The sequence below is a fragment of the Podarcis filfolensis genome (genome assembly GCF_964270895.1).
Source record: "Podarcis filfolensis genome assembly, chromosome: 13".
Lineage (NCBI taxonomy): Eukaryota > Metazoa > Chordata > Lepidosauria > Squamata > Lacertidae > Podarcis > Podarcis filfolensis.
The window spans coordinates 14,089,532-14,107,219 of record NC_139615.1 but is presented as its reverse complement, the minus strand read 5'-3'; the positions used below and the strand labels follow the sequence as shown (position 1 = coordinate 14,107,219).

At 49.6% G+C, this 17,688-nt stretch overlaps 1 protein-coding gene across 1 annotated transcript; it reads left to right on the top strand.

The window, feature by feature from the left end:
• Window positions 1-749: 749 nt before the first annotated feature.
• Window positions 750-14,967, top strand: MAPK7 (mitogen-activated protein kinase 7). Its single transcript, XM_083584161.1, has 7 exons — window positions 750-897; window positions 3,451-3,683; window positions 4,886-5,051; window positions 5,807-6,936; window positions 8,311-9,239; window positions 10,467-10,594; window positions 12,067-14,967. Exons 2-7 carry the CDS (start codon window positions 3,464-3,466, stop codon window positions 12,218-12,220), a joined length of 2,727 nt encoding a protein of 908 aa, XP_083440287.1. The 5' UTR covers window positions 750-897; window positions 3,451-3,463; the 3' UTR covers window positions 12,221-14,967.
• Window positions 14,968-17,688: the final 2,721 nt, after the last annotated feature.

The window sequence follows — 17,688 nt, the reverse complement described above, 5'->3', positions numbered from 1 at the left end:
CCCTCCCTGTGGAACGCCCTCCCACCAGATGTCAAAGAAATAAACAACTATCTGACTTTTAGACAACATCTGAAGGCAGCCCTGTTTAGGGAAGCTTTTAATATTTGATGAATTATTGTATTTTAATATTTTGCTGGAAGCCGCCCAGAGTGGCTGGGGAAATCCAGCCAGATAGGTGGGGTATAAATAAATGTATTATTGTTGTTGTTGTTATTAAACACGTAGGCAGTTCAGTTGGGGAAGCAGAATGTCAAGATTTGGTGCCTCGCAGACCTCTGCACCGGGGCTTTCCCTGCCCTGCTGCCCCGAGTGGCTCCACATAGTCCCTGGAAAAGCTGCCAACACCTGCCGGACAGGCAGAAGTCCAACCGGTCAAGTTTTCCCCCACTACTGCACCGCCAAGCATTGGAACATCGCCTATGGACTCGGGAGCGGCTTTTCTTCTCCACGCAGAAAACAAAGGTCCTCGTGTCGCTCCCAAAATCCGCAGCAAATAGAGCGACGCCTTTTCTGACGGCTGCCAATGCATCTCCTTCCAGGTGCGAGGAGAGCTTTGGCTCCGCCCCCGCCATTGTGGTTCCCCCCCCCCAATCTCTCACCTCTCAGTGGTTCCCTCTCTCTGCCGCTCTGCGATTGGCTCATTGGAGCGAGCGAGGCGGGATTTTCCTTTTTTCTTTTTTTTTTGGACGAGCCGCCGCTTAGATCTTCGCCGGCTGAGGCCACGCCCTCCCGCGTTCTGATTGGCCGAGGCGGGTTCGGAGCGGTGACATCCGGGCACTCTGGGGGAGGCGAGGTAAGAAGGAGGGGTCGGCGGCCAGGGCGAGGGAGTGGCGGACCGGAGAGGGAACCGCCCAAGTCTGCCGGAGGGCTGCTGCGCCTCCCCTTGCATTCTGGCAGGTGAGCAAGCACCTTTCATTGCCCCCCTCCCTTCTTCCCGCCCCCCTCCATTAAGAAGCACGGCGAAGGGGTTCAGGATTCAGCCTTTCCCAGTGCAAGATCCCTTCCTGCCTTTGCAATGCTTCTTTCTCCCCATGATAAGTGTAAATAATAAAATTACTACTACTATAATTATTATTCTCCTCCTTTCCTCCGCCCGATAGGTCGCCTCTTTCCCCTTTCCGCCCCCCGAGGACCAAAAGCCTCGAAATGCACGCCCCCCCAACTCAGATCTCCCCTTCTCTCCGCCCTCCCCTCCACCCACTGCATGGCGGAAGACAACCCCTCCTTTTCTATTCCATAATATTCCCTATTCTTCCTTACTGACATCTCGAACCCCAACTCTCCCCACTGCCCGCTTCTGATGGATCCTTATCGCAGCTGGTTTGTAGGGGGATAGGGAGGGGGCAGCCCTTTTCTCTTCTCTTCTATCCCATAATAGCCTCCATTCCCATTTACTTTCCGGTGGGGGGGGGGTTGTGATGGGCTAAGATGCTCTCCTTGGCATCTTTCCCTTTCCCCCATTCGCAGCATTCCACCACATGTCGGGTGGGGGAATAATGTCTTTGCTCTGGCCATCCCATAATGTCCCCTTCCTCGCTTATCCCAGACCTAGCTGGCATTTTCCCCCAGCCTGCCCTCCCAATCGTTTTTCTCTGTCCCATGAAATTAAAAAGAAAGGCAGCTGCCATTGTTTGTTTGCCTTCCACGCACCATTCCCTGCTGTCTGTCCTTCCCACCTGCCTCCCCCTGAATATCCTGCAATGGAGAACCTCCACAAACCTGTGTGTTGATCTCCTTTTGCTTTGTGCAAGCAGCTAAGGATTATTATTCTGTGGGATAGTGTGTGCCTAATGTGGGGTTCCAGGTTTTCTGAAATAAGGAATAAATCCCATTCAGGGATAAGATATTTGTTACTCCTTTCATCCTCTAATCCCATTTTTTTTTTTTTGCTCTTGATTTGCAAATCACTGTACTGTTGGCTTATCTTAATATATTTTGCCTAGGTGATAGCTATAGCAATTAAAAACAACTACCCGGGGGGGTGGGGAAATAAACCACATTGGGTAGCTGATATCTCTAAGTAACCTTGGTACATGCCAATATATTTGAAATACCGTATAGTTCTTTCTGTTCATCAAGGACCCTGAGTTGGAGAACTATAAAACGGTTAAATGCTGATTAAAATGTTTGGAACACATAACGTGAACAGCATATTTTAAAAAAACAATGCCTCTCAGTATCACTAACACGCTCTGTCTGGGACTGCTTTTTAGGCTGGTCTGGAAGCTGTAACTGATATAAAATGCAGCCACTTGGCTACTTACTGGGAAATATTATTACTGTACATATTATATCACGCTTAAAGGAGTTATACTGGCTGCCCCCAAGCTACTGGGTCATGTTTGATATTTTGGTATGGACCTAGAAAGCCCTAAATATCTTGGGACCAAGATACCTTTCTCCCTGTTTTCCTACACCAGGAGTGAGGAACTGGATTAAACCCCCAAAACCTTGATAAGTGAGTGGAGATACCCTCTGTCAAACTTCAAAGGGGTTGTGGTAACATCCGATTGTTGTGTCCTTACCTGCTGCACACCTGAAATTACTTACAACGTCAAATGTGTGATAGGAGGGTGTGGGTGGGTGGATGGGTGGGAATGGCCTTGGGACCAAATTGTGACCCATTCCGGGCCTAACTAGGCTTGTGGGCTGGAGCTTCCCCACCTCTGCCCCACATGATCATTATGATCAACTGATGAGTCCCTCCTGGTTGCATCACTGCCATGGAAGTGCAGTAAACAGTCATAGCAGAAGGACTTTTCCTGTGGTGATTCCTGCACTGTGGGACTACCATTCCCTTGACAAACACACACATTAGTCATCTTCAGGTGTCTTTTTAAAAACACAGATCTGTTTCTGTCTATCAAATTTATTTATCAAAGTGATATCATGCCCATCTTCCTGAAGGACCCCAGGACTGCCAATGTCTGCTTTAAATGTTTTTAATGTCTGCGGCCTTTGCTGGTACCGTACCATTTTAACTGTGCCCTAGTCTTACAATTTCACACACACACACGAACACCCCGCTGCCCCGTATTATAATGTTTTTATACCCATTTGGACATTGCTGGCCTCCAGAATTAATGAGGCAGGCCATATAGCAGTATTTTTTAATAAACAAATGTTAATCAGTAAACAAATAATGCTCACTGTAAAAGCAATACTTTCACTGTGTGTCAAAAGCTGTGCAATGAAGGAGCTGAATGGGATTCTCCCTGGAAACTGTGTGCCAACACCTCAAAGCCGCCCAGAGTGGCTGGGGCAACCCAGTCAGATGGGCGGGGCACAAATAATACAATTATTATTATTATTATTATTATTATTATTATTATTATTATTATTTTAACTGTCTGCTGTATCTCATGCGGTGGAGAAGGGGGATGGTAGATGGTGCCCCTTGGTAAGGAGGGCAGTGGTCCTTCCTTAAACATGTTTGGCCTTTTCTGACAGGAGCCCACAGACCATGGCGGAGCCACCGATTGAAGATGACGGCGAGGAAGCGGCTCGGGCCCAAGCCAAGCCGGAGCCAGCTCACCAGGCCACGGTGGCAGCCAAGAACCTGGCCATCTTGAAGGCGCGCTCCTTCGACGTCACCTTTGAGGTGGGGGACGAATATGAGGTCATTGAGACGATTGGCACCGGCGCTTACGGCGTGGTGAGCTCGGCACGCCGCAAGGACACAGGTAAGGGAGGGAGGAAAGCGCCAGGGCTGGATGGAAGCTGAGAGGATGCCGTTGTTTGGTCTCTGACTGCGCAGAGGTGTGGCCCGTGCAAATGGATGGATGCGAATAAGTCTCTCCACAGGGGCTTTGTTCTCCCTCCACTGTTGGAGGCAGTCTGCGTCTGAATACCAGTTCCTGGGAGTCCCAAGTGGAAAGAATGCTCTTGTGCTCAGGTTTTGGTTCTCTAGACACCTGGTTGTCCACTGTCTGACTGGGGTGAGGCTTTGGCTTTGCCCAGTAAGGCCGGATTGTGTCCCCCAGCTGACTATTGAGGCTTTGGGGCCTTGTCCTTATTGGCTGCTCTGTGCTGTGATGCCCCAGGGATTTTTTCTCTCTCCAGCTTGACTCATTGGAGCCTGGCTGGGAATATAAACAGAGTTTGGGGGTGGTGGTGACGCACCCATTGATGTTAAAAACTGAACTGTAACTGTACCCTTTGTGATCATATGCCACACATCGCTTTCCTCTTGGTATGTTAACTCGGTAAATTGCATAGCTGTATCCTGTCGTGTGTCATCAGACTAGGACCTGGGAGAGAGCAGGGTTCAAATCCCCACTCAGTCATGAAGTTCACTGGGTGACCTTGGGCCAGTCTCTGCCTCTCAGCCTGACCTACCTCACAGGGCTGTTGTGGGGATTAAATGAGGAGGGGGAGAACCATGTGCACCAACCTGAGCTACTTTTGCGAGGGAACGTGGGATAGAAATGCAAAAAATAAATATTTCTTCATTTACAATTGTGACAGCTTACCAAGTTTAAACTATTTTTTCTTTATTTTTTCTGTAATCTGTTATTAAAAATGATTTTTTAAAAATTGAAAAATCAAAGGATTCCCTCCCTAAAAAAGAGAGCAGTTCTCAATTCTTCACATGTCGTATGTGAACAAGACAATCACATGTCAAAGTAAACTGGGCTGCCCCATCACATCTAATTTGGCTCAGGGTGTTGGACGTGAAGCAGAGGGAGCTGGTTTTAAACCTTAGTGGGAGACATCAGGTGCATTGAGCCTAGCCTAGCTTTCCTTACAGGGTTGTTGCAAGGGGGAGAAATACCATAATGCACTCCAGGGGAAGGAGGGAAAGACCAGGTGAGTGACGCATCCGGATGCATGAGATGTATCCCTTTCTGATTTAATGCTTTGAACCTGTTACTTCCCTTGCCAGGCCAGCAGGTGGCGATCAAGAAAATCCCCAATGCTTTCGATGTGGTGATGAACGCCAAGCGCACTTTGCGCGAACTGAAGATCCTCAAACATTTCAAGCATGACAACATCATTGCCATCAAGGACATCCTTAAGCCCTCTGTGCCTTATGCGGAATTCAAATCTGTGTAAGTGCTATTCTTTCCCTGGATAAAGGGGGGCGGCCCTTAAGAAAAAATAAAATCTCAGTTTTCTCCCAGTATCCTCATTAATATATCCATAAACATGGACTAGGCTGAAATGGCAAAATTAACTGCCAAATCAAGAGGGCATAATGATGAAGTGTTTAAGGAAGAATGGAGACCACTGATCTATCAAATGATCACCCGTATATGAAGTCGCTGGCAGAAATTGAAATATAAGCAGTAGATTTAATGGTAGCAAGGTTTAGACAATACAAATAGATGTGCTACAAAGCAGCTAATAAAAAGGAATAAAAAACAAACATTGGGAAGGAAGGGGTGGGAAGTCAAGAAGAAACTTTGTATGTTTTTAAAAAAGTATATGTTGATAAACACTTTGAAATGTTTTTGGAGACAATAAAAATGGTATGAAAAGGAATTCTGGATATAATGAAAGAGGTAAAGGATTTGGATTATCATAAAAGATGTGGGAGGAAAGGATTAAGAATAGGACCCACAAAGGGAAAGACGGAAGTCCAGAAGATTCTTTGGAATCTTGTTTTTATGATTTACGTTTGACATATCTCTGTAAAATTTTAATTTGAAAAAACAAATAAATAAATTTTATATTTAAAAAATGATATGAAAAGAGAGAGTGAGAGAGAGACAGAGTCTGGCTAAAAGGCCTCCAGTGAATATTGTGGTGGAACAATATTCAGGTTCTCTCCTTGACTGACCATGCCTGCTCTTCCCTTGGCCAGGTACGTTGTGCTGGACCTGATGGAGAGTGACCTGCACCAGATCATCCACTCCTCTCAGCCCCTCACCTTGGAGCACGTGCGCTACTTCCTCTACCAGCTCCTCCGGGGCCTCAAGTACATCCACTCGGCCAACGTCATCCACCGGGACCTGAAGCCCAGCAACCTCCTGATCAACGAGAACTGCGAGCTCAAGATCGGCGACTTTGGCATGGCCCGCGGCCTCTGCACCAAGCCCGACGAGTACAAGTACTTCATGACCGAGTACGTGGCCACGCGCTGGTACCGGGCCCCGGAACTGATGCTCTCCCTCCACGAGTACACGGAAGCCATCGACATGTGGTCGGTCGGGTGCATCTTCGCCGAGATGCTGGGGCGGAAGCAGCTGTTCCCGGGGAAGAACTACATCCACCAGCTGCAGCTGATCATCACGGTCCTGGGGACCCCTCCGGCCAAAGTGGTCCACTCCATCGGGGCCGACCGTGTGCGCGCCTACGTCCAGAGCCTGCCGTCGCGCCAGCCGGTGCCTTGGGAGAGCCTCTACCAGAACGCCGACCGCAAGGCCTTGGCCATGCTCTCCAAGATGCTGCGCTTCGACCCCCGCGAGCGGATCTCCGTGGTGGAGGCGCTGAACTACCCCTTCCTGGCCAAGTACCACGACCCAGACGATGAGCCCGACTGCGTCCCGGCTTTTGACTTCGACTTCGACAAGCGGGTGCTCACCAAGGAGCAGATCAAGGAGGCCATTGTGGCCGAGATCAACGACTTCCACGAGCGCCGGGAGGGCATTCGGCGGCAGATCAGCTTCAAGCCGGCCCTGAAGCAGGCGGTCGTCGGCGGAGGCGGCCAGGCATTGCTCCTCTGCTGCCGCGACGTCGACATGCCCAGTGCCGGCTCGCCTCGGGCTGGAGACGGAGACTATGCCATGGCGTCTCCCGGGCCCTACTTGCTGACGGAGACGATTGACCTCACCTCTCCGCCAGTGCCGTCGGCCGTTGTGCAGCCGGAGGTGAAGGCCGAAGAGGGCGCTCCGGCCGCTGTTCCACCTAAGCGGGAAGGCGCTATCTCGGACGACACCAAGGCTGCCCTCCGTGCGGCCATTTTGTCATCGACTCTCCGGCACAAGGCCAGAGGTAAGGGTTTGGAGCAAAGGAAGCTGACGTATATCGAGCCACGCCATTGGTCCATCTAGGTCAAGATTAGCTCCGCTGATTGGCAGTGTATCTGCAGGGTTTCTGACAGGACATTTGTAGTCCTGCCTGGAGATGGCGGGAATTGAACCTGGGACCCTTCTTAATGCAAGGCTTACTTTGGTGCTATGGCCATTTCCCAAGGGTTTCAAGGAAGCAGTTTGGTGTAAGGTAGCAGTGAGAGGAGATAATAATTATTTATTATTTATACCTGCCTGGTTTCTCCAGTCACTCTGGGCGGCTCCCAGCAGATTAAAAACAGAATAAAACATCAAACATTAAAAACTTCCCAATACAGGGCTGTCTTCAGGTGTCTTCTAAAAGTCAGATAGTTGTTTATTTTCTTGACTTCTGAAGGGAGGGCGTTCCACAGGGCAGGTGCCACTACTGAGAAGGCCCTCTGCCTGGTTCAGTGTAACCTTGCTTCTTGCCAGAAGGCCCTCTGAGCTGGACCTGAGCTGCACGATGGGGGTGGAGACGCTCCTTCAGGTATACTAGGCCGAGGCCGTTTAGGGCTTTAACGGTCAGCACCAACAGTTTGAATTGTGCTCGGAAACGTACTGGGAGCCAATGTAGGTCTTTCAGGACCAGTGTTATGTTGTCTCGGCAGCCACTCCAGTCACCAGTCTAGCTGCCGCATTCTGGATTAGTTGTAGTTTCCGGGTCACCTGCAAAGGTAGCCCTCAATGGACTGGAGGATTTCGGCACTCTAATTGGGGCTGAAGGAACTTGTAGTTCAACAGACTACACATTCCCCATCCCAGATCTTCACATTTGGGGGAAATGTTCCCCTATGAGAGCGGAGTATTTCCAATTGTTCTGGGAGGCAGAGAAAAGAAGAGGCTGATGGGCAGCAGGACCCTCTAAGCCACTTTCCCCCTGCTTAACACTCTCCAGATGTTGTGGACTGCAGCTCTTGTCATGAAGGGAAGGGTAGGCTAGGTGATCTGGGATATTTCCAAAGATGTGCCCTGTGTGAAGTGATTCCTGCAGAGCTGGACTATTGGTGGAATTCACAAATTTAGTGATTTTCCACAAGCATAAGCTTCCTAGCATGGAAAGTTAACTCAGGTGGTTACGGTGTGGTGCTGATAATGCCAAGGTTGTGGGTTCGATTCCCATTCAGGCCACCTGTATATTCTTGCATTGCAGGGGATTGGACTAGATGACCCTTGGGGTTCCCTTCTAAATCTGGAATTCTATGATACACAGGTGAAACTGAATCGCTGACCATAGACGTAGCGGCTGCATAATGCAGGGCAACAGTAAATGCTGGGTGTTTATCCACTTCCCGCAATCTCTCCCTTTCTTCCGCAGATACGCCCTCTACGCTGCCCGAGACGCCTGATATCCGCAGACCGGTCACGGCAAAGGAGCGCCAGCGCGAACGTGAGGAGAAGCGTAAGCGGCGCCAGGAGCGAGCCAAGGAGCGTGAGAAGCAGAAGAAGGAGAAGGAGCGGGAGCGGAAGGGAATGCTGACTGAGAACGACCGGAACCTTCTGGAAAGGTGGACCAAGATGGTTGACCGCACCCAGAACAAGCCGCTCCAGAACGGGTCTGCCGTCCCTCTTCAGGCGAACGCAGCCGCCCACATCCTGCCTCAGGCCCCTCCTGCCAACCCCTTGCCACCTCAGCCGCCCCCTGCCAGCCACGTCCCCACGACCCCTTCCGGCGGCGCGCCTGCCGACTTCCTCGCCTTCCCGGACAAGAGGGTGCCCGGCTTGTGTGGGCCCAAGCTGACTCTCGTGCCTGTGGGGGCAGAGCTGGCCCCTGTCCAGGGCTCTGCCGCCAACGTGGTCCACTTCTTCCCAGCGCAGCCGGCCCCCTTCTTGGTCACTGCCCCGGCGTGTCCAAAAGCTGCCCCCCCAAAACCGGAGTGCCTTCTAGGCGTCAAATATACCTCTGGGCAGATCTTCCAGGGCCCTTACGGCGTGGCGGCCCTCAACGCCTGGAGCGGCGTCTCCCAGGCACCTGAAAACTGGGCCGTGGCCGGGCAGCTGCCGGTGACTCAGCCGGAGGTGGCGCCCCCTAGAGGTACTCTTCCGGAACAAGCTGTGAGCTACGGACCCAGGGCTGGCGCGGAGCAGCCCCTGTTTCTGGCAGAGGTGGGCGGCAAGCCTGAGCTGCCACCGCAGGGTTTGGTTGGGGACGAAGCGGGGGGACCCGCCCAGCCCCACATGGCCCCGGGACTGCCGTCAGAGCCTCCGGATATCAACATGGTGACACAGCAGTTGTCTAAATCCCAGGTGATGCCTTTTTCCTGTATTGCTAGTTGCTCTCTAGAGAAATGGGGGGGGTACCCTTTTCGTTTTTGGTGCTTGGAGAAGCTGGGGGTCACTTGGCAACGAGGTCGTGGCCACCTAATTTTTTTCCAGGCAGCCCCTCAAGAGCTCATTTGATCCATGCCGGTCGCCCTCTCACTGCTTCACTAACTAAATTCTCTCTTTCTCTCTCTTGTTTATTACTTTTTTATTATTAAATTTTCCGTGTTACAATTTAGAACATTTATTTAAACAACCTTAAAACACCGATGACTTCCTTTCATCTCTTTCCATGGTTCATTTTGCATAGCATAAATCCCTGCGTATTTTATATAAACTAAACCATTCAGAATTCCATTATTGCTTCCATCAAAACTTGTGAACACTGTTGAATTTATCTTAATGCTGCCAACGTTTTGCACTAACTACCGTATTTTTTGGTCTATAAGACTCACTTTTTCCCTCCTAAAAAGTAAGGGGAAATGTGTGTGCGTCTTATGGAGCGAATGCAAGCTGCACAGCTATCTCAGAAGCCAGAACAGCAAGAGGGATTGCTGCTTTCACTGCGCAGCGATCCCTCTCACTGTTCTGGCTTCTGAGATTCAGATATTTTTTTTCTTGTTTTCCTCCTCCAAAAACTAGGTGCGTCTTGTGGTCTGGTGCGTCTTATAGAGCGAAAAATATGGTAAATTCTCTGTAGCCTAGATCCATAGAACACTGGTGTTGACTAAATTAATTGTGTTTAGTATTAATAGTGTTTAATCGCCTTAGCCAACTTTCCCTGTTTGATTTCAATGGATCTTAAGCACAACTAAATTATCTGAATTTGGACCCTGGTTTGTATGGTTGTTTTTATGCATTCTGTGTTTTTTATATTGTAGTTTTTTGTTGTGAACTGCCCTGAGATTTACAGATGTAGGGCCGTATACACATGTGATAAAAATAAAATAAAAATATTCTTGGCTCTATGTAGCCTGGGAGAGGGGAGTGTGGATGGTTTTCAGCTAAAGTTTACTCAGAGCAGACCCATTTGAAATTAGTGGACTTGACTTAGTCATGCTAGTCTTTAATTTCAGTGGGTGTACTCTGCGTAAAAATTAATATTGACTACTACTGTGTATGTTGTCCACTGATCTCTGCTGGTTCCTGATGACGACCTGTGATAAGCTGATCTCTGCACAAGGAATGAATCCACTGTTTCCTTGATTCCAGGTGGAAGACCTCTTGCCCCCTGTTTTCTCTGGCACCCCAAAAGGCAGTGGAGCTGGCTATGGGGTTGGATTTGACCTGGAAGAATTTCTGAACCAATCTTTCGACATGGTTGGGGAGAACAGAGAGAGGTAAGAGTTGCTTGCCTGGGCTTGTAAGTGGAACAGAGTTATGTGCCATTTGCTCACAGATGTTCACTAGTGTGCTTACGACCTATTCCCTCAAGACCGTGGAGCTGTGGGGGTGTGGCCACAGATTGGTCGGCTACCATTGGCTTACCTGCTCTGACATCACTGAGGGCCAGGCAGCTGAGAGCTAAAGCGAAGGGACCTTTAGCTTTGGAATTCTATGATCAGTAGATAACTCTGTGGTTTAAATTAAAGCTTAGAAGTCTTGTCATTTGTGAGCTCTGGAATGACACATTATGAGTCACTTCAGACTTTTTTCCTAGCTACAGACAGACAGTGCTTATTGCTTACACATTCCAGCACTCCGAACTTCCTCTGCAGATAGAAATGTCTGCTCTCAGCATCCCCTTCTCTGACCAAAATCAGTGCAACTTGCCTCATTTGGATTTGTAGGATAGTAACCTGAAATATATGGATTTTCCCCAGTATCCTGCCCCTGTGTTCTTTCCTTACCAGCAGTTAACAAAGTGTGACTTCTCTAGAGGAAGAAAAGAATTGCGTTTGCTCTCTAGAGCCTTCCTGTTGATGGGATTCCCCTCCTGCAAAAGCTAGTACAGGCCCTGGGATCTGCCCTGTATCTTCAGCTGTGAAGACAGATTCGTTCTGCTTCTCTGCAGTCTCTTCCTCCCCTCTCAGCCCCAACCCGTATGGCCCAGTGATCAGGGATGATGGGAGCTTTAGTCAAATGACACCTGCAGGACTGCAAATTCCCTTTCCCTCGCATATAGAAATTGCAAACTTTTAAAGAGGCAATCAAAGGAAAAGGGATGGTGCCCTGACTATTCAGGTGCTCCAAATTGGGGGGCCCCAAGCTTTTTACTCCATGGACCACCTGAAAATTGCTGAGGGTCTTGGTGGACCTCTTAACAATTTTCCTGCCGGTTGTAGCAATTGCAGTGCATCACACTAGTTAGTGTATGATTTTTTTAATTGTATATTTACATGCAGATCAAAGTTTGGGAAGCCCTGATCTTAATTTAGCCTCTGGATGTTTTTGGACTACAGATCCCATCGTCCTTTACCAGTGGTCAGGGGCGATGGAAGTTGTAGTCCAGCGACATTTTTGTTGCAGGCGCAAGGTTGAAGAACATTGTCCTAGAGCATGATCTCCCAGACATGGGTCTCCAGCTGTTTTTGGACTCCCTGACCACTGGTCTTTCCAGTTAGGGATGGAGACCCAGGTTTGAGAAACCCTGTCCTACAGCATCTGCCAAGTGCCAAAAAGGGCTGTGCTCTAGGCACCCCAAAGAGGGCACTACACTGCACAGGGCTAGACTGTTTTGTATCCCCTCCTTCCTGCATGAAGAGCTCTCAGCATTATGCAAAATGGTACACTTTTGGTCAGCTGCCTTGTCTTGTCCTTCGCCCATTGTCTTGTCCTTCACCTGTTCCCCAATTTCCTCCTCCTGCCTTAGTCAAGGTGACTCTGCCCCTCTCTCGGCCTCCCTCCTCGCCGACTGGCTGGAAGTCCATCGCATGAACCCCGCCGACATGGAATCCCTCCAGCAGGAACTGCAGCTGGGCTCTCCCATGATCCTCTCTGACATTCCAGACCTGCAGGACGCCTGAAAAAGTTGCCTCTCCCTTCCGCTGTCTTCCTCCTGTTTCGTTTCGGCTGGGTGCGATAAAGTCTGATCCCCGCTTGGGTCTTCTTCACGGCCTTCTTGGCGACTCTGGCTGGGAACGTCACCGCAGTGCCTGCCTTTTTCCTTCCTTCCTTCCTTTTTTTTCAAAGCACCAGCTGGGTTGAGCTGGTGTTTGGACTTTCTACAAAAAAGGTCTGAGGGTGGCCCAGGCAACACCCCTGTCCCTCCTGTTCGGGTGTGTTGCAGGACGCAAGAATGAAAGCTGTTCAGGTAACAACCTCAGCCGACAACACTAAAAGGTGGATCCATTACCTGTTGTCTTACCTGTTGTCCATTACCTGCTGAGGGAACGCCTTCCTGACCCCTCACTGTGTTTTCCTTTTGCCTCATGGCCTGAGAACCGGACACCTCTCTCCTCACACTGTTTGAGGGGCGAGCATCCGTGTAAACACGTTTTCTTTTTTCCACGTTTACTGATGACGGGCGAGAAACACGAGTGCCAAATGCGCAGCCATAGTACGCTTTGCCTTTTGTAAAAAGTGTGTTGAAAGCGCTGGATCGTATGAGAGGATCGCCCTGTTGCGGGGAAAGGGGTGGGTGGGAATAAGGAGGTAAGATGGGCCCTATTGGATCAGCCCAGCATCCTGTTCTCACAGCGGCCAATCAGACGCCTACAGGAAGCTCTCAAGAACGACACAAGCGCAACAGCGATTCTCAGCATTCAAGGGCATGTTGCCTCTCGCAGCAGAGGAATAAGCTAGCCAGCCCATGCGGTTGGCAGTCACTGACAGCCTTACGTTCCACAAATTATTGCCTCATCCTCTTTGAAAGCCATCTAAGTTGGTGGCAGCCACCTTACAGAAGGAGCTGCCTTAATATTGATAAGGGGGCTTGTCTAGCTTGGCGCTGTGCATTCTGACCTTGGGATACATCTCCCAAGATCTTGGGGGGAATTGTGCAGGGTTCCTTTTAACTGGAAATGGCAGGGATTGAACCCTGAACCGCCCTCAGCAGACATGCAGAAATTATGGGCTCTTCTGGTGTTGCTGGACTACAACTCCCATCGTCTCTGGCCTTTGGCTGACGGGGAGTTGCAATTCCCTGCCATTCCTCCGCTTTGGGACCTCTTTCCTGGCTCTGTCTAAAATGCCTGCCTTCCTGCATCAGGTGAAGGTGTGTCTTGGGAGCCAGGGTGATGTATTGGTTAATAGCAGTAGACTCATAATCTGGGGAACAGGGTTTGATTCCCCGCTCCTCCACATGCAGCTGCTGGGTGACCTTGGGCTAGTCACACTTCTTAGAAGTCTCTCAGCCTCACTCACCTCACAGAGTGTTTGTTGTGGAGGAGGAAGGGAAAAGGAGATTGTTAGCCACTTTGAGACTCCTTCGGGTAGTGATAAAGCGGAATATCAAATCCAAACTCCTCCTCTTCTGCGGCTGCTATGTGGAAGATGGCTCAGGACATGGTGCCCGCCTCTCCACGCAGCAGCCGTGGATCCCCTTCCGGAGGGGTGAGTTAGAAGCCTAGGGAGTTGCCTTGCCTTGTTATTGAGCATCGGTCCCTTTAGCCCAGTATTGTCCACACTGATTGGCAGCGGCTGTCCAGGGTTTCAGGTGGAGTGGTGGTCCCCAGCTGGATTTGAAATCAGATCTGAACCTGGGACCTTCTGCATGCACAACTGAGCTAATGGAAGTTCCTGCACCCTCCGCTAACTTGCCTGGCCGGCTGCTCTTATCCTGTGTGCGAGTCTCATATGAAGATGGTTTCAGGTGGCTTCCATTTGGCTGCAACAGGTAGGCCTAGTCACCAAGAAGGCCTCTGGAGCTGCCATCTTGCCAGCCCACTAGCCGTTTCTTCCCATGAGACCGTGGCGCCAAATTCGCTATGGAGGAGCCAGACTTTCCCCTTCCCCAGGAGCTGCTCTGCCGTGTTGAGAGTCTCCAGTCCCGGAGGATGCAGTGTGGCCGCGAACGTAGGGTGGTGATGGTCCTGTTTTCACCAAGACGAGGGTGCCCCAGATTTCCAGGAGTGCCTTAGCCAGCCGTCTTCCCTTGTGTGCAGCAGGCCTTGAGGCCTCGTTTATGTAAGCTGAGCTCTAGAAGACGTTACTTGTTTTCAACACGCCTGTCTAGATGAGAATTCCACATTTGGGGTGCCGGTGGCAGAGATCTCTCTTCTGCCCCCCACCCAATGGAACCGTGAACATTGCATAGCAAAGGTGACCTTCCCTCTTGGTTCATTGTGGCCCACTAGGAAAACTCTGCAGCCCAGGACTGCATTGGAACATTAAACTGGGGCCTTGTTTACTTGAACTGAGATTATTTTGGGTTCAGCTATTCCTGCGGCATCAAGAGAAACCAATGATGTCCTCTCTCTCTCTCTCTCTCTCTCTCTTTCTTTCTTTCTTTCTCCCTCTGTCAAGGGTAACCTCACCCCCAGTTGCATTTTCCTACAAAGGGGTGAGGGTTGGGATTTTGGCCAGATCGCAGGGTTGATTTTCGGATCCTTTCTGTGCTTGGTTAGCTGGGTGGAGATAGAAAACGCACCTCTGAAGATTCAGAGGTCAGAGTTGAAATGGATTCTTGTGTGTGTCTGTTGTGTGTACATTGTCTTTAGTCCGAGTCTTGAGTGCTGCTGGCTGTGTGTGGTGGATTTTCTCCAAAGCGATGGTGCCATCTCGTGATGATTTTTGTCATTAAACTTTCTATTAAAATTGTGATTTATAAAAAGCCGGAGTGGTGCAGTGTTTGTATTGTGTCTTTCCTTGTTTCCTGTAGGATTACTAGCATGTAAAAAGGGCCCTGTTGGATGAGGCCAGTGGCCGATCTCGTTCAGCTTCCTCGAATCGTAGAGTTGCAAGGGACCCTGAGGAGCATCTAGTCCAACCCCCTGCAATATGCAGCTGCCCCATGCGGGGATCAAACCTGCAACCTTGTCATTATCGGCACCATGCTCTAAGTCCAGGCATGTCCAAAGTCTGTTTCAGAGGCGTAATCCTGAGTGGCACTGACTGGCAGCTCCAGGATTTCAGCCAGGATCCTCTCCCAGTGTCATCGCAGTCAGCAAGTGAGGAAATCAGGCATGTCCAAAGTCCATTTCGGGGGCCTAATCCTGCCTAAAGCCTGCCGGTCGGTTTAATCTGGCCCCTGTGGCAGTTTATTTCGCATAAGCGACGCTGACACAAAACCCCACATATATTAAGTACAATAGAAACATCGCCACCCGACCCCCCCATCTTCCCCCCCTTTCCCCCTTCTTCCTAAACAAATGAAACTGATCTGTAAAAAATGTTACTTGCAGAAAAGAGAGAGACAGAAATTGCACATATTTTGTAAACTAAGAAAATCTTTAATAAAAATACATTAAAAAAAACCCAACAACTTTGGTCGGCCCCCAGGGCCCTTCACTTCATCAAATCTGGCCCTCTTTGAAAAAAGTTTGGACACCATAACCAATGGAGCTATCCATCTGATGCCTGTTCTCACAGGGCCCAGCCAGATGCCTGTGGGAAGCCCAAAAACAGGACCCGAGCACAACACCAGCTCTCCCCAGTTCTGATTCCCAGCAACTGGTTTTCAGAGACATCCTGCCCCCCATGTGGGCTTGCATGCTTTGCACCATAGTTCCCCCTGTTGCCTAAACTGAGCATTTAGGCTTGTATTCAATGCAGCTCTATGTAAGCATCCCATCTACCCAAGGATTCCTGCTTGCACAATTTTTCTGTACCCAGATCTGCTCTGTTGTTTTTTTTTTGAAGAAATCCCAATGCTACATTTAGGGGACTTGCGAGGGAAGGGAGTGGTGGAAAAATCCTATTATAGAATCCTAGAGCTGGAAGGGGGACCCAAAGGCTCATCTAATCCACAAGCAGAAATCCATGCACTGACTAAATGCTTTCTTGGCTCCTTAGTAAACATTCCCAGTCAAGCCCAGGGATGGGGAACCTGTGACCTTCCAGCTGTTACTGGACTCCAGCTCCCATGAGCCTCAGCCAGCATAGCCTGTGATCAGGAATGATGGGGATTGTAGTCCATCAGTATCTGGAGTGCCACAACGCCCCCCCCCCCCACTCTATTCTAGCCTATAGTCTCTTTGACTGGCCAAGACAACATGGCTAGTGAAGTCTCCCCTGGTGCTCCTTTTACAGGCACGGACTGCCTTCCGCCTGGCATGGCAATGATCGACCTATATTTTGATTCAGACGCCAGCACTGGCTGCGATTAGTTCCTGCAGTGTAGTAGCCTGGCAACAGGGGAGGATCAAAACAGTTCACATCAATCTACCAGCTGCGTAGATTATAGGTGGGTGGAAATTTTTGCATATCAGCTGGGAGATGCCTCACCAGCCCAGGTGGAGTTGGTAAAAATCTCACCTGAGCTCAGTGAGGCCTAAATGGGACAGCTGCTGTTTTACTGAAACTGGAGACCTGTGTGGACAAGCCCCTTTGGGAGGGATGCATATGGCGGAAATGGTGCAAAGTTTATAGGCCTGAAGTCAGACTTTTAAAATGTTCCTATTCTGCAAACGGGGATGATGAAAGCGGAGAGTGGCTGGCGGCTTATGCCAGGTCTTCTCACCTGAGCACCATTGGGATTGACATCTTTAAACTCTTGTGCTGCTCCCCCACCAATACAGCAAAATTCTGCCTTCTCAGAAACCCAGGCATAAGCCCTCAGTTGTGCAGCCCTAAATGCCAAAAAGATCGCAAGTGAAAATGGCATGTTTGAAATGCAATCGGATTCTGAAATGGGAGTCCTGAAATATCTTAAAAGACTGGTCCCTTCCTTACAGACCCTCCCAGGTGTTAAGATCATCAGAGGGGTGGGAATGGACCAGGAGAGGACATTTTCTGTGGAATTCCTTCCCCACAAAGGTGTATCTGGCTTTTCCCCTACACATCTTTTGGCCAGTGCTGAAGAGGCATCTCTTTGGCATCTGAGATGTGTGTTTTCAAGACCCACCCAATTCCTGTGACGGCAATCTGTTTCAGCTGTGCTTAGTTTTTAATTCCAAATTGTAACCTGCTGTGGCACTTTCTGGTGAAGGTTAGTCAATAAATGTGATGACAATACTTTGATTAACACGGCAGGAAATGGATCTAGGAAGCCTTCGGTTAACTTGCCAAATTCCGAGGAATCCATCAGTTCCGATTCACGTTCAAACGCAGTATGCCAGGAGGCAGGGTAGAAATAAAGATAAAACAGGCAGGAAAAACCTGCTTTGTCTTGTGTGTGGCTCATCTTAACACGCCAGCAATATGCTGCTTCTACGAGTGCTCATTCCATCTCAGGTGCTGTGAAAAGGAGCTAATTCTTCACAGCGGAAAGAGATCTGGGGTGTGGAAGACAAGAAGCAGAGGAACCTGAGCTGTAAACCTGTTCTTCCCAAATATAAAGCAAAAACAGCTTTGGTTCAGGACGTTGTTTTTGAGGCGCAGGATTTTTCTCCAT